This window comes from Heterodontus francisci, chromosome 6 (assembly GCF_036365525.1).
Source record: "Heterodontus francisci isolate sHetFra1 chromosome 6, sHetFra1.hap1, whole genome shotgun sequence".
Classification (NCBI taxonomy): Eukaryota; Metazoa; Chordata; class Chondrichthyes; order Heterodontiformes; family Heterodontidae; genus Heterodontus; species Heterodontus francisci.
In genome coordinates, this window is record NC_090376.1 from 21,119,825 (window position 1) to 21,136,199 (window position 16,375).

Below are 16,375 nucleotides of genomic sequence, written 5' to 3' on the forward strand. Positions count from 1 at the left end.
TCCATAATGAGAATTTGGAATAATTAATACATTTTAATAACTATTTGCTGTACATTCATCATAGACCTAATCTCTATCACAAACTAAAAGCAGGTGCTCGATGGTATTAACTCAGCAACAGCTAATAGTATATTGTGATGCTATTTGGCGGCAGGTGGAGTTCATATCACACTTGTTTGTAAATGGTTTTATTATTTTAATAACGGACTGATCAATTCTAGTAAAAGGATGCCTTCAACCAGTTGGTCTAACATTAATTGTGGGAAAGCTCTAATCTGTGAGACATTGAGTGAGAATTTATAAATGCATGGATTAACCAAGAACCGCTGGTATGGATTTGCTAAAAGCCATTCAGGTTTGACAAGTTTAACAGATTTATTTGAAAAGTTGACCGGTTGGTCGGATATAAGGAATGCAGTTGATGTAGTGCATGTGAATTTTCAAACCTGTTCAATGGAATTGAAAGGCGGGGGTGATGCTGCCGATTTGCTATCACCTGTCTTATACAATCACACAAATTCAGACTAACCCCTGCCTCTTCAAATTCTGCCATGAGATCCTTTACATCCACTTGAACAGAAAACAGGATGCGATGGCTGATCAACCTGCACCCCAATGATTGAAATGTAGGCAGCATACCAACTTGGACTGCTGTGTGCAGCCAGTGCTAACCATGCTATTCATTGGCTGCATGCATCAGCAGGGGGCTCAAAATCCTAACTTCCGAGCAGCACTTCAAGCTAGCCTGCAAATCTTTAAAGGGAAGGTGCATTCTGACTGGAGCCGATGGTCAGATTCATGCAGGAATTGAATCTGGCCTGGGAAACAGTGAGGAATGGCACAGCAGAGGAGAGAATGGCCTCCAAGGTTTTCGGATGCTGCACTGGAGCCCTCGGTGGTGGAGCTGGAAAGGAGGAGAGATGTCCTGTATCCACTATGGGGTAGGAGGTCCTCCGGACACGCGGTCAAAAGGCAGTGGAGGTCAATGTCAGGAGTGTCTCAAAAAGTTCATCGACTTGGCACGAGTGGTCAAGGTCAGTGAATGCAAATTCAAATGCCCTATCCCACTAATTGCACCAGTAGCCTCACACACTTCTCAATGCACCACATCCCCATCACTCACCTACTAACTACCAATCAGGACTCATTCATAGCTTCACCTCAACCTCACACACTTATCTTTGCTGCAAGTTTCACACCCACATTTCAGATCACACACACTGACAGCTATTCAGCATGACAGCCACATCACCCAAACAGATTGCATGATGCTGTCTGACACACTGACAAACTGTCAAAGATACATAATATCCTCCTACCTAATCCTCCTCCTATCAACCCACTTCCCTCTCATTCCATGCCCTCTTCTGATTTACAAGCTGCAGATGGTGTAAATGTGGACCTCATACTTATCCCCTTCTCCCCTCGTTACAATTCGGCCCTTGTGCCTTTCCCCTTTCAGATGCTCAAGATGTGCAACCTGGCCAGGCCATTGAGCAGCAAGAAGACAGTGATGACGAAGAGGCAGTGTTACTCAACTTCACACTCACAGCCACCAGCTCAGATACTGACACTGCAGTAATTTAGAGGACAGCATAGAGGCAGGATCTGCACGTGGTGAGACAGCAGGCATGAATGGTCTGCAGCCACACCATTGGGCAAGGATAGCACAGGTGCCAGTTCATCAGAGGGCAAGGTAATCCACCCATTCTGCTGAAGAGGACTAGGATGGGCACTTTGATGGGGCAGCCTGCAGAATAAGGATGGGTATGCAGAACAAAATGCTTGGTGCATTGCGACACCTGTCAGAAAGTCTTCAGTCAATGTCAAAGAACATAGAGGAGCCTACCATCAATTTGGCACAGGTCTTTATGCAGAGATTGGAGCCCATCCTCTCCAGTATGGAAGTGTTGGCCAACTCCATTGCACACTTATCAACCCAACCATGGTGCAGCATCTGGTGACTGATGTTGCAGCTTCCATTGCAGTTCAAGCAACAGCCAGAACACGCCTGGGTACTGCAATGGAAGCTCAGACTGATGCCATCATGGCTGTGGATTGCACAGAGCGAAGGGGCTCGCAGGGTATTACAGCAGTCCAGCAACCTGCCCTCAAACAGATTACTAGGATTGATTGGGAGTGACAGTGGCTCTCTCAAGAAGACAGCATTCATTGTCTCACCACTGCTGCTCCGCCAGTGCCCTTGCTGTTGCCTGTCAGCCAGCCCAGACTGCTACTGCCCATATCATGATGGTGCAGTCTGCAGCCGGGGGACTTCTAGGCCCAGAGCTGCTGGAGGTCACCTTCCAAAGCCATTTCAGTCTTCAGTCAAAGTCAGCGGCCTTCCACCAGCTATGCTGCAGCTATTTGGTAGCACTGCATAGGAGCACTAGGACAGACAAAGCCACACGGAAAACAGGCATTAAGGGAATGCCCAAGGGTGATCAGTTGACTTTTGTATGCAATATGGCAATGTTTGATTTATAAATTATGCCATGGTGATGAGGACGTTAGCGTGTGTGAGGATAATGTCTTCTGGAAGTAACTGACAGAGCAGGGAGATCATTTTGTGATGGTTTTAATTTTTGCAATGACAGCATTGGGGTGGGGCTGTGGGTGAACGGGGAATTGGGGCTGTGGTTACTGGTATTGCACGTGACTCTTTATGGATAGCTGCTTGGCATATAGCTGGTAGCATAGACTGTCCCCTCATGATGGTGAGGTTGTGCAACATGCAGTAGAACACCATAAATCATGACACCTGGTCTGCCGAGTGCCGATCAAGGCAGTGGATGCTTTGTTTCAGTATGCCAGTGTTCTGCTCTATCACATTCCGCGTGGTGACATGGCTTTGCATGGATTGTGCACTGGAGTCAGTAGCCAAGTCGTCAGCGGATAGCCCTTGTCGCGCAGTAGCAGTAGCTCAAATGCAGTTGGCACAACGGACTGCTGCAGAATGAAGGCAATCATGACTGCTGCCAGGATACCGGGGATTGACCTGTATGATGGGTTGCTTATGGTCTCCCGCCAGCTGGATATTAGGGGAGTGGAACCCCTTTCCATTCCAGCAGAGGGCAGAGTTAACATATGGTGCCTGCAGAGTGATGTGTGTGTAGTCAGTGACACTCTGCACCACGGGAGAGCCTGCAATCCTAATGAAGCTGTGTGCTCACTTGTCTCGAGCAAGAGAGAATGAAATGTACTTGGCTCTAATTGGATAGAGAGTTTCGGTGACCGCCTTACACAACAGTGGATGGCAAACTGTGGGATGTTGCGCTATATAAATGCAAGTTGTTGCTGACTATAACTTACCTGACAAAATACATCATTTTAATGCCACTATGTAAATAACTGACTTCTCGTTGCAGTTTTCATAGTAATAGTGTGTTTCAACTATTAACTCTCAAAGGCCAAGTTGAACAACCCCACAGAAGGACATCAAATATTGAAGTTAATTAAAGGCATCTAAATCGGATAGTTTATTCATGGTTTCATCTTTTTAATGAAGAGACAACTTAGCCGACAGAAGATACAAGTTCCTGCCAGTGCCCTATTTACCTACTGGCCCAGTAAGTTGTTCCAATGTAAAAAGCTCCCCCGAAGCAGCTCTGGCTCTGTTAGTGACTCAGAATTCATTCTTAGAATGTGAGTATTGCTAGCAAGGCCATCATTTATTGCCCATTCCCAGTTACCTCGACTGAATGGCTTGCTGAGCCTCCTCAGAGGACAGTTAAGAGCCAACTACATTGGTGTGGGTCTGGAGTCACATATAGGCTGAGCAGGATGGCAGGTTTCCTTCCCTAAAGGACATCAGCGAATCAGTTGGGTTTTTCCGACATTCCGACAGCTTCATGGCCACTCCTTTTGTTTTTGGAATTTTTCAAAAGCAGGATTCAAACTCTCAAGTTGCCATGGTGGGATTTGAACTCACCCCCTTTGGGTTATCTAGTTCAGGCCTCTGGATTGCTAGTCCAGTAAGATAATCACTACATTACTGTACCTTGTATGTGCGTTGTCGGCATTCTTTCACTTTGCTCAGGGGCAAGAAGGCAACGGGTTTGTCTCATAAACTCTCCTGTGTGAAATCTGGGACCTATTGAAAAGATGTGCGACAGTTTGAGGCCTCGAAAGGCCTCGAGCAAATATGCTGAGAATGGAAAACCCAAACTCGACAGCCATTCGAATCCTGTGCTGATCAGAGACGCTCCATTTTTTCACTGTTTAAAGTTAGTTACAGCTAATTAAAGACTTTCCCGTGAGATTCTAGTTAAAAATCTCTGCAAAAGGTCATTTGAATCCTGCAATTACAGTAAGCTGTAAAATTAAGTAGAAATCAGATGCAGAGATTAATGAGTGGTAATAAGAGCAGTGCTGCCGAGAGGAAATCAGTCCTGTTAATCCGGATAATACGTTTCAAGGTGAAACACTGCAAACAGGGGCTAGCTGTTGGGTAATACAGAGTTCTGCCCTCGTCCCAGGCAAATCTTCTAACTACCTACCTCCATAACAATTATAACAGCAGTATCATCTTGTTGTGCGCTCTTAGCTTTAAAGTAGTAAGGTATAATAATGAAACATATCAGTGTAATCTATCTATCTCTCTCTGTCCTCTTTCTTTCTCTCTCTCTTTATTATCTATCGCTCTCTATCTCATTCCAGGACTTGAGTACAAAATTCAAGGATGACACTCTAGTGCAGTACTGAGGGTGTGCTGCACTGCCAGAGGTACCGTCTTTTGGATGAGATGTTAAACTGAGGCCCTGTCTGCCCTCTCAGGTGGACATAGAAGATCCCATTGCACTATTTCGAAGAAGAACAGGGGAGTTATCCCTGGTGTTTTGGCCAATATTTATTCCTCAACCAACATTCCAAAAAGCCATTATATGGTCATTATCACATCACTGTTTGTGGGATCTTTCTGTGTACAAATTGGCTGTCAAGTTTCTTACATTACCACATTGACTGACTGTAAAGTGCGTTGCGATGCCCTGTGGTCGTGAAAGGTGCTAGATAAATGCAAGTCATTTTTCTTTTTCTCTATCTCTCTATATCTAATAAATGTCACTTATGTCCAGTTTCCATGAGCAGAGTTGTTTATATCTGAAATGCTAAATTATCATTTAGTAAAAATAGAATTTGATTTATTCACAGTCCCTCTAAATCAGTAGCTCTGAAGTTTATCTTATTTTGTGGATGAGGCTCATCTCTGGTCACCAGTAGCATTTATTATACAACTGACTTAAAACTCCACTTCAAAAAGCATTGAGAGACAACCACAGACTGAGAGACTGGAGTCACCTTCGATATTGTACATGAAATGCTGACAATTTAATTATGGCGTGCAGCAAGACATCAAAGTCCAGTGCATTAATATAGCTCCTTGGGATGTCCTAAAGCCAACTCATTCCTTTTTCTGAAGTACAATGACTATTGTTCTGCAGTAACCAATTTGAACACAGCACGATCCCACAAACAGCTGTGATATAAATGACCAGCTAATTATTGTTTATGTTTTGTTGCGTTGCTTAAGAGGTAATTGTTGGCTAGAGCCACAAGAAAACTCCTCTGTTGTACTTTAAATGCTGCAATGGGATCCTTTCTATCTGTTTGAACAGTTGGGATGGAATTGGTCTTTGACAGTAGCTCAAAACAGGTGATGGTGACTTGACGATGGAAAAGGTAATTGGGCGAGTGGAAAATAGGCTGATTCGTCATTGAGTCAATTTCACTCCCCAGTGACTCTCTTTACTCATGTAATTGCACTAGAGAGGGTACAGAGGAGATTTACAAGGATGTTACCAGGACTGGAAAAATGCAGCTATGAGGAAAGATTGGATAAGCTGGGGTTGTTCTCCTTAGAACAGAAAAGGCTAAGGGAGATCTGATTGAAATGTACAACATTTTGAGGGGCCTGGATAGAGCGGAGGTGAAGGATCTATTCACCTTAGCAGAGAGGTCAGTGACGAGGGGGGCATAGATTTAAAGTGATTGGTAGAAAAATTAAACGGGAGATAAGGAAAAATTTCTTCACCCAGAGGGTGGTGATGGTCTGAAACTCATTGCCTGAAAGGGTAGTTGAGGCAGAGGCCCTTAACTCATTCAAAAGGAGTCTGGATATGCACCTCAAAGTGCCGTAATCTACAGGGCTATGGACCAAATGCTGGAAGGTGGGATTAGAATAGGTGGATCGTTTTTCGACCGGCACAGACACGATGGGCTAATTGACCTCTTTCTGTGCTTTAAACTTTCTATGATTCTTTACTTCCATCTGAAAGACAGCGCCTCCAACAATACAGCATTCCCTTGCAACTACACTGAAGTTAAATTCTAAAGTGGGTGCAGGAACAGAGAGACGTGGGGGTATATGTGCATAAATCATTGAAGGAGGCAGGGCAAATTGAGAAAGTGGTTAACAAGATATACAGGATCCTGGGCTTTAGAAATCGAGACATAGAGTTCAAAAGCAAGGAAGTTATGATGAACCTATATAAGAAAAACACTGGTTTGGCCTCAACTGGAGTATTGAGTCCAGTTCAGTTTAGGAAGGACGTGAAGGCTTTAGAAAGGGTGCAGAAAAGAGTTCCGAGAATGGTCCCAGGAATGAGAGACTTCAGTTATGAGGATAGATTGGAGAAGCTGGGGCTGTTCTCTCTTGAGAAGCGAAGGTTGAGAGGCTCAAAATCATGAGGGGTCGAGAGAGAACCGATAGAGAGTAAATGTTCCCTTTGGTGGAGGGATGGAGAATTAGAGGACACAGATTTAAGGTGATTGGCAAAAGAACCAAAGGCGGCACTCTTTTACACAGCGAGTGATTATAATCTGGAGTGCACTGCCTGACAGTGTGGTGGAGGCAGATTTAATTGTGACTTTCAAAAGAGAATTGGATAAGCACCTGAAGATAAAAACATTAGCAGGGTTACTGGGAAGCGGTGGGAGGTGGTGGAAGTAGCTGAGTTGCTCTTGCAGGGAGCCGGCATGGACTCGATGGGCTGAATGGCCTCCTTCTGTGCTGTAACCATTCGATGATTCTAAGTGTTACTCGGCAATCTACATTATGTGGTCAAGTCCTGGAACGTAGGGTTGAAAACATGACTAAAGCATTAAGAGTACTACCACTGAACCAAGCTGATACTGTTCCCTACTTCAGTACATTTCAACAATGACTACGCATCAAAAGTACTTTATTGGCTGTAAAGTACTTTGGGATGTCCTGGGGTCCTGAAAGGTGATATATAAATGCAAGTTCTCTCCTATAAACACAAAACCATAGGAGAGCTGCTAGTTATTAAAAATGAGTGAAGAAAAAGTCATCCCATTTATGATTAATTCACGGCAAGGAAATCACGTTTGCTTTGAATTCAGCAGTTTGAATCTATCACATGGGTTGTAAAGTGTATCCAGTGCCCTGAGAACTGGTACCATTCTCTGGTTATGGGGGAATGTACAGCACAGCAACAATGCCCAGTGTTTATGTTCCACCTGTGCCTTTACCCACCCCCTTTCATCGAATCCTATCGGCAGAATTATTATCAAAAGCACAGTATTGGACGGTTATCTATTACGCTGAGTATAGTGTGCATGATGTGAGGGTTATTCTCTGGTGTGGACTGACTTGTGGCACACGCATTGCACACGACAGGATCCTTGGGGAGCACATTAAACCGCAGAACCACAATTTTCAGCCATGATGAATACTCGGCTAATATGTTGGCTTCGTGCCCCTCAGGGACAGCCCCAAGATCTGACTTTGAACGGCGACTCACATTTCACTTCATAAATTTTAAACAGCAGCAAGACTAAAAAAAAAACCACACAATTAGTGTCAGCATCTAATCACATTCTGCACAAATCTCAGCTAGCTTATTTTTGTTGAGGATGAGCCATCCATTCTTTCATGTCTATATGATTTTTTTTTGGGGGGGGGTGGTTTGGGTAAGTGGGGGAGTTTGAGGAATTGTACACTCTTCAAGGTGAACACTGCCAGAGCTGGGGAGTGGAACGCTTCCCAATTTGTCTCTTAAATCCCAACCTCATTAGAGCAGCCTATTAACTGCATCCAGTGTAAGGTTCTCATTTTCCCATGCCAGACAGTCAAATATATAACATATACATATACATAACTGAATTGCTTGGTTTGCTTTTACTCCACCCAGTCTTATTTGCACAATAAATTAGAAGAAAAGCAACAAATGTAACGTTTAAACTTTATATTGTGCCTTTCACAATCTCAGGATCTTCCAAAGTGATTTAGTTGTGGTTCAGTGGGTAGCACTCTTACCTCGGACTCAGAATGTTATGGGTTCAAGTCTCACTGCAAAGATTTAGGTAGAAAATGTAGTTTGGTACATGACTGCAGTTTTCCCTTTCTGTTCCAGATTTACCTTTTCCAATCCCTTGACTGTCTTCATGTCCATCCGAGGCCTCCTTTACAGGCTGAAAAACCCAAGTTTCTCGAGTCTTTCTTTAAAGCTCAGATCTCAGTCATGGTCCTGTTAAATGGTGGAATAGGCCTGAAGGGCTCTGTGGCTTACTCCTATACCCCAGAATTGAACTCAAATTGGCCTTTACCATATCCATATGACCTGCTCTATTCCAGAAAGTCACATGGTGAAGGTAGAACTGGAGCCAATCTTTACACACTTTTGTAAGCATTTATTTACAGAAATACACATTACAAACATGTACCTCCTCACCCAACCACCGAGTTTCACTTTGTTCCTTTCCATAGGGACACATGTGAATCCTCAGTTAATGCCCACCACCTGCATACAATTAAACACAATTAATATACAATTTTGAAGAAGAGAGAGAAATACTTTTATTTCTACAGCATCTTTCACGACCACAGGACTTCCCAAAGCACTTTACAGCCAATGAAGTTCTTTTTGAAGCGTAGTCACTGTTGCAATGTAGGAAACGCAGCAGCCAATTTGTACACAGCAAGCTCCCACAAACAGCAATGTGATAATGGCCAGATAATGGGCTTTTGGGATGTCGATTGAGGGGCAAATATTGGCCAGGACACCTCCCCTGCACTTCTTCAAAATAGTGCCATGGGATCTGTTATGTTCACCTGAGAGGGCAGCTGGGGATCTTGGGTTAATATCTCATCTGAAAGATGATGCCTCCAACAGTGAAGCACTCCCTCAGTACTGCACTTGGAGTGTCAGCTTTTGATTTTTGTGCTCAAGTTCTGGATTCAGACTTGAACCCCCAACTGAGGTACAGCTGACTCCTGAGGGAAGTGGGAGTAAAACAGAGTGATTTTTTTTCTAACTGAAAGAAATCTCTCAAGCGCAGATCAATATATCCAGCTACCTTTCATGACCATTCAAGCTTATTTCTCCTGGCTTATGAGATCACTAAACCATTAAAATATTACTACCTCATGACACAGAATGCCGAGTTATTGTAAGTACATATTGTAAACATAAGTTCCTGCACTTGAATCAAGTGCTTTTACTTCACTGTATTCACGTCTGGGCCAAAAAGGTGAACGGCAACAACTCCTCAATGTCAAATTTTAAAATTGGCAATTCTCACGTCAGCACAATGAATTGTGAAACACTAAGAACAGTGAAGGTTCAAAGAGATTCAGTGGTTCATGTATACAGATCAGTTAAATGTAGCAGTCAGGTATAAAAATAAAAAGACTAATGGACTGTCAGCCTTTATATCTAGAGGGCAATGATATAAAGGGAAGGAGGTTTTGCCGTACAAAACACTAGTTAGACCACATCTGGAGTACTGTGTTGAGTTCAGGGCACTGCACCTTGTAAAGGATGTATTAGCCTTGGAAAGAGTACAGTGCAGATTCATCAGAATGGATACCAGGACTTCGTGGGTCAGATTATGAGGTGAGATTACATAATCTAGTCTTGTATTCCTGGGAATATAGACGATTAAGGGGTGATTTGATTGAAGTTTATAGGATTTTGAAAGGAATTGATAGAGTAGATAGAGGGAAACATTTTTCTCTGCTGGGGTTGTCCAGGACTATGGGTTATACTGTTAAAATCAGAGCCAGGCCATTCAGGAGAGAAGTTAGGAACTACTTCTTCATGCAAAGAGTGGTTTAAGTGTAGTATAGTCTCCCACAAAATACAGTCGATGCTAGTTCAATTAATAATTTTCATTCTGAGATCGATATATTTTTGTTAGCTAACGGTATTAAGGGATATGGAGCTAAGGCAGGTGGATGGAGTTAAGATACAGATCAACCATGATTGTGTTGAATGGCAGAACAGGCTCTAGGGCCTGAATGGCCTACTTGTGTTCACTCAAATGTCCTGGGGAGCCCAGTCTGTCCATTAAACATCCAGGATTTTGGAAAGTTCCCTGTTCTTTTGACTGGAGCCTATGACTAACATACTTATCTTCAAATGTTTACAGTAAAACAGGGAATCAAAAGTTTCTGGAAAAGTAACCAGAATTGTTCAACTTCATGGCTGCAATATTCTTTATCGCCACAATGTGGCAGTGTAGCCACACTTGAACCAAACAAAGTCAGAGCATTGTTGAGCTCCCGACTATATGAAACTGGTTGTGTAGAGCAGTTCACGTTGCATGTGCCTCTTTAATGTCTTTTTATGAGTAGCAGACCCAAACTTCATCTGACACACACTACATTTCTATTTGCAGTAGCATTAATATTAATTGTCTTTTATTATTCTACCCTCCATAAACTGGAGGTTATGAAAAACTGTGCTGCTAGTGTCCAAACTTGTACTAAGTCCCGTTCACCCATCACCTCTGCGCTCGCTGACCTACATTGGGTCCCACTCAAGCGATGCATCGATTTTAAAATTCTCATCCTTGTTTTCGAATCCCTCCATGGCCTCGCCCCACCCTATCTCTGCAATCTCCTCCATTCTGACAACCCTCCAAGATATCCGTGCTCCTCTAATTCTGTTCTCTTCAGCACCCCTGATTTTAATCGCTCCATCATTGGTGGTTGCGCCTTCAGTTGCCTCGGCCCCAAGCTTTGGAATTCCCTCTCTACATCTCTCCACCTCACTTTCCTCCTTTAAGACACGCCTTAAAACCTACCACTTTGATGAAGCTTTTGGTCATTTGACCTAATGTCTCCTTATGTGGCTCCGTGTCATATTTTGTTTGATAATGCTCCCGTGAAATATCTTGGGACGTTTTACAATGTTAAATATAAATATAAGTTGTTGTTGTTGATGATGATTCACTTTCTATGCTGCATTATTAACCATTTGTAATTTACTGACTGTTGGTCTAAATTGCTTTCACAAATAATGCTGCTGGTTGATAGATGATTTATTTAACCAGTTTACAAATTATCCTCAATATGTTTATTTAATCAGTAGGTAGGATGTTGCAAAAATGAGTGAATTAAAGGGAGCAGCTTTGTGGTTTTTGTATGCACATGAAGTTATTTGATTCGGACTAGTTTCTGTTACTGGCTTCATTCACTCCTTAAGGTTAACTTGTTCAAAAGCGACACAAATTCTGTATTTGTACACTCACGTGTAGAAACATATAAACATAGAAAATAGGAGCAGGAGAAGGCCATTCGGCCCTTCGAGCCTGCTCTGCCATTCATGATGATCATGGCTGATCATCCAACTCAGTAGCCTGTTCCCGCTTTTGCCCCATACCCTTTGATCCCTTTAGACCCAAGAGCTATATCTAACTGCTTCTTGGAAACATACAATGTTTTGGCCTCAACTGCTTTCTGTGGTAGCGAATTCCCCAGGCTCACCACTCTCTGGGTGAAGAAATTTCTCCTCATCTCAGTCCTGAAAGGTTTACCTCGTATCCTTAGACTATGACCCCTGGTTCCGGACTCCCCCGCCATTGGGAACATCCTTCCTGCATCTACCCTGTCAAGGCCTGTTAGAATTTTATAGGTTTCTATGAGATCCCCCCTCACTCTTCTGAACTCCAGCGAATATAATCCCAACCAACTCAATCTCTCCTTGTCAGTCCCGCCATCCCAGGAATCAGTCTGGTAAACCTTCGCTGCACTCCCTCTACAGCAAGAACATCCTTCCTCAGATAAGGAGACCAAAACTGCGCACAATATACCAGGTGCGGCCTCACCAAGGCCCTGTATAATTGCAGCAAGACATCCCTGCTCCTGTACTCGAATCCTCTCGCTATGAAGGCCAACATACCATTTGCCTTTTTTACCACCTGTTGCACCTGTATGTTTACCTTCAGTGACTGGTGTACAAGAACACCCAGGTCTCGTTGCATATTCCCTTCTCTCAGTTTATAGCTGTTCAGATGATAATCTGCCTTCCTGTTTTTGCTACCAAAGTGGATAACCTCACATTTATCCACATTATACTGCATTTGCCCACTCACTCAACTTGTCCAAATCACCCTGAAGCCTCTCTGCAACCTCCTCACAACTCACCCTCCACCTAGTTTTGTGTCATCTGCAAATTTGGAGATATTACATTTAGTTCCCTCATCTAAATCATTAATATATATTGTGAATACTGGGGTCCTAGCACCGATCCCTGCGTACCCCACTAGTCACTGCCTGTCATTCGGAAAAAGACTCATTTATCCCTACTCTTTGTTTCCTGTCTGCCAACCAATTTTCTATCCATCGCAATACACTACCCCCAATCCCATGTGCTTTAATTTTACATGCTAATCTCTTATGTGGGACTTTGTCGAAAGCCTTCTGAAAGTCCAAATAAACCACATCCACTGGCTCCCCCTCATCAACTCTACTAGTTACATCCTTGAAGAATTCTAGTAGATTTGTCAAGCATGATTTCCCTTTCATAAATCCATGCTGACTCTGTCCGATTCTACCACTGTTCTGTAAGTGCTCTGCTATAAAATCTTTGATAATGGACTCTAGAATTTTCCCCACTACCGACGTCAGGCTGACTTGTCTATAATTCCCTGCTTTCTCTCTACCTCCCTTTTTAAATAGTGGGGTTACATTAGCTACCCTCCAATCTGTAGGAACTGTTCCAGAGTCTATAGAATCTTGGAAGATGACCACCAATGTATCCACTATTTCTAGGGCCACTTCCTTAAGTACTCTGGCCCTGGGGATTTATCGGCCTTCAATCCCATCAATTTCCCCAACACCATTTCTCTACTAATACGGATTTCCTTCAGTTCCTCTCTCTCACTAAGCCGTGTTCCCCAACATTTCTGGTATGATATTTGTGTCCTCCTTTGTGAAGTTGGTCAGCCATTTAGTTGGTCAGCCAGTTCTTTATTCCCCATAATAAATTCTCCTGTTTCTGACTGTAAGGGACCTACATTTGTCTTCACCAATCTTTTTCTCTTCACATACCTATAGAAACGTTTACAGTCAGTTTTTATGTTCCCTGCAAGCTTGCTCTCGTACTCTATTTTCCCCTTCTTAATCAATCCCTTGGCCCTCCTTTGCTGAATTCTAAGCTGCTCCCAATCCTCAGGTCTGTTGTTTTTTTCTGGTGAGTTTATATGCCTCTTTCTTGGATCTAATGCTATCTCTAATTTCCCTTGTAAGCCATGGTTTGGCGACCTTTTCCGTTTTACTTTTGCGCCAGACAGGAATAAACAATTATAATAAAAACAAGAAATGCTGGGATCACTCAGCAGGTCTGGCAGCATCTGTGGAAAGAGAAGCAGAGTTAACGTTTCGGGTCAGCGACCCTTCTTTGGAAACCTTCGCAGTATTTTGCTTTTATTTTAGGGATAAACAATTGTTGCAGTTCATCCATGCACTCTTTGGATGTTTGCCAATGCCTTTCCACCGACTGGAGACTAGAGTTTCAGTGAAAACATGTTGATTAAACTTCAAAGGTATGCTCACTTAAAGTGAAAATTAAGAAGCTCAAAGAATAAAAACTGTATTACGTCTGCATTGTAAGAGTGGGGACTTGGGCAAGCTGCCATCCTCACAGTCAGATCGTGCTGGTGTTTAGGTCCCTAATGTTGAAAACTGGTCTGCATTTATTTACATGTACAATATATAACTAGATGAGCAATCTATGCTTCTGCTCCATATCGAAAGGGGTGGTATTTTTAAGTAGGTGTCAGAATTGATGAATAACCACCTGCTGTTTAAAACTGAGGAGATCCTTATCAACAAGTGAAAAACAAACACAGCATATAAAGTATGAAATAGAGGAGGTAAAGTAATCCCAGATTATTACTTCAAGGTAAGGCAGCAAACTGGAGCTAAACGATATAGATAGAAATTAATGAATGGTCAATTTAAAACAGATCAGGAAAATCTTCTTTAATCACAAATGAATGAAGGTTTGGAATAATATATCAGAGGCAAAAATAGCGGGGCAGTTTAAAGGTGTCAGCCATAGTTCAGTTGATAGCACCTTTGCTTCTGAGGTAATAGGGTATGGGTTCAAAGCCCATTCGGGGGATTTGAGTATAAAATAGAGGTTGACTCTCCAGTGTTGTACTGTTGGAGGTGCTGTCTTTTGCATGAAACAATAAACTGAGGCCCCATTGGCCCTTTCAGTTGCATGTGAAAGATCTCATGGTACTACTTTGAAGAAATGGGTATGGGAGTTTAGTTTTATGCTAATGGATAGTAATCTTGAGGCTTAGATTAGCAATTTAACATCATGTGTTCAAATCACACTATAGTAGCTGGGGTATTTAAATTCAATCAATTCAATAAGTCTGTATTAAAAAGTTAGTATCAACAATGGTGACTGTAAAACTACTGGATCGTTGAAAATACCACTCACTAGTGCCCTTTAGGGAAGGAAATCTGCCATTCTTAACTGGTCTGGCCGATATGAGATTCCAGACCCACAGCAATGTGGTTGACTCTTAATTGCCCTCTGAAATGGCCTAGCAAGCCACTCAGTTGTATTCAAAAAGGTAGCACACCACCACCTTCTCAGGGGCAATTAGGGATGGGCAATAAATGCTGGCCTTGCCAACTATGTGCATATCCCCCAAACTATTAAAAGAAAAAGTGCAGGGGAGTTCTCCCTGGTGTCCTGGCCAATCTTTATCCCTCAACCAATACCAGATGAAATGGATGCTATCACGTTGCTGTTTGTAGGCGCTTGCTGTGCACAAATTGGCTGTTGTGTTTATTACAACAGCAACGACTTGTTTTTAATATCCTTTTGGTTTTGTTTTTAATATCCTTTTGGTATTAAAAACAAGTACATTCACAATCATGCCCCCCAGCCTAACCTGAACAAAAGTTGCAATGATTTGTTTGGCTGTCTCCATGACGACAGGCTAAAGTGATGAACCAAGCCCCATAAGTTTGCCAAATTCATCTCTGTTGGGCCCAATGGAACTCATGCAACCGAAGAGCTTTTTAAAAAATTCGTTCGGGGGATGTGGGCGTCGCTGGCCAGGCCAGCAGTTGTTGCCCATCCCTAATTGCCCTTGAGAAGGTGGTGGCGAGCTGCCATCTTGAACCGCTGCAGTCCATGTGGTGTGGGTACACCCACAGTGCTGCTAGGAAGAGAGTTCCGGGATTTTGACCCAGCGACAGTGAAGGAACGAGAATAGTGTTCCAAGTCATGATGGCGTGTGTTATGAAGATTTACCAAGATTCTGCAGGGAAAGGTAATTCATCCCAGTTACGATTGGTTAGCTTTGCCTGCAGAACCGTAGTTTTATCAGAGCCTTAGGCTTGTTTGGTACATTGAAATGATGTTCCTGCTTGGGGCTTTGCTTGCCGTAGGCCTGTCCTTGGAGAGCCATGGCGCAGTTCTAACTTTCCTCCTGGCTGTTAGAGGCAGGCATCTATGGAGTGCCCTTTTATTGACACAGGTCTCCTGCCGACTTATGCAAATGACCCCAACCCCCACCAATTTGGGATGGAGTGTAAGTCAGTGTCTGTGGATGTCTGGGAGTTCTGCTCCACTAGATTTTTGACGGCAGAACACAAACCCTAAATGTTCTGGTGTAAGGGTTTCTCTGGACAGCTGAATGAAGGTCTCTCTCATCTTTCTTTACTTTTATGATCCTGTGAACAAACCTCGTGGTCTTTGCCACCGGACAAGTTGTGGGCAATTTGAGATTGACTGTTTTTTTCCCCTTTTTTTTTTAAACGAAAAATGTAGATCATAACATAAAGAAGATGTACCTGGACAACAAAAGCCAAATTGAGGTGGAACTTGCACAGAAGGCGGCTCCCCCTCGAATGGGTTTGAATGGGCACCTCAAGCCATCAGCCAAGCCCAGAGGTTTTGGAGACCTGAAGCTCCTCAATGGCTTTTGTGGGGTGGCACCGAGTGAGGACGCAGAGCAGGGTGGCTATCAGAATGGAGCTGTGGCACGTGAGCCGTGTGCCCTATACTGCGAGGAATTCAGTCCGGTCATTAAACAGGAGCGGTGAGTCTGATCCCGTAGTTATTAACATGGTTAAGCAGATGTAGAAGAATCTTTAATA

General features: G+C 43.2%; 1 protein-coding gene across 3 annotated transcripts in view; it reads left to right on the top strand.

Moving 5' to 3' along the window:
- oca2 (oculocutaneous albinism II) overlaps window positions 1–16,375 on the top strand; it is a 546,813-nt gene that overhangs the window by 24,548 nt on the left and 505,890 nt on the right. For all 3 annotated transcript variants that reach the window (XM_068032789.1, XM_068032790.1, XM_068032791.1), the window contains exon 2: window positions 16,047–16,317. In XM_068032789.1, the coding sequence (XP_067888890.1) occupies window positions 16,064–16,317 (254 nt within the window). In that variant the 5' untranslated portion in view covers window positions 16,047–16,063. The remainder of the gene's footprint in view (window positions 1–16,046; window positions 16,318–16,375) is intronic.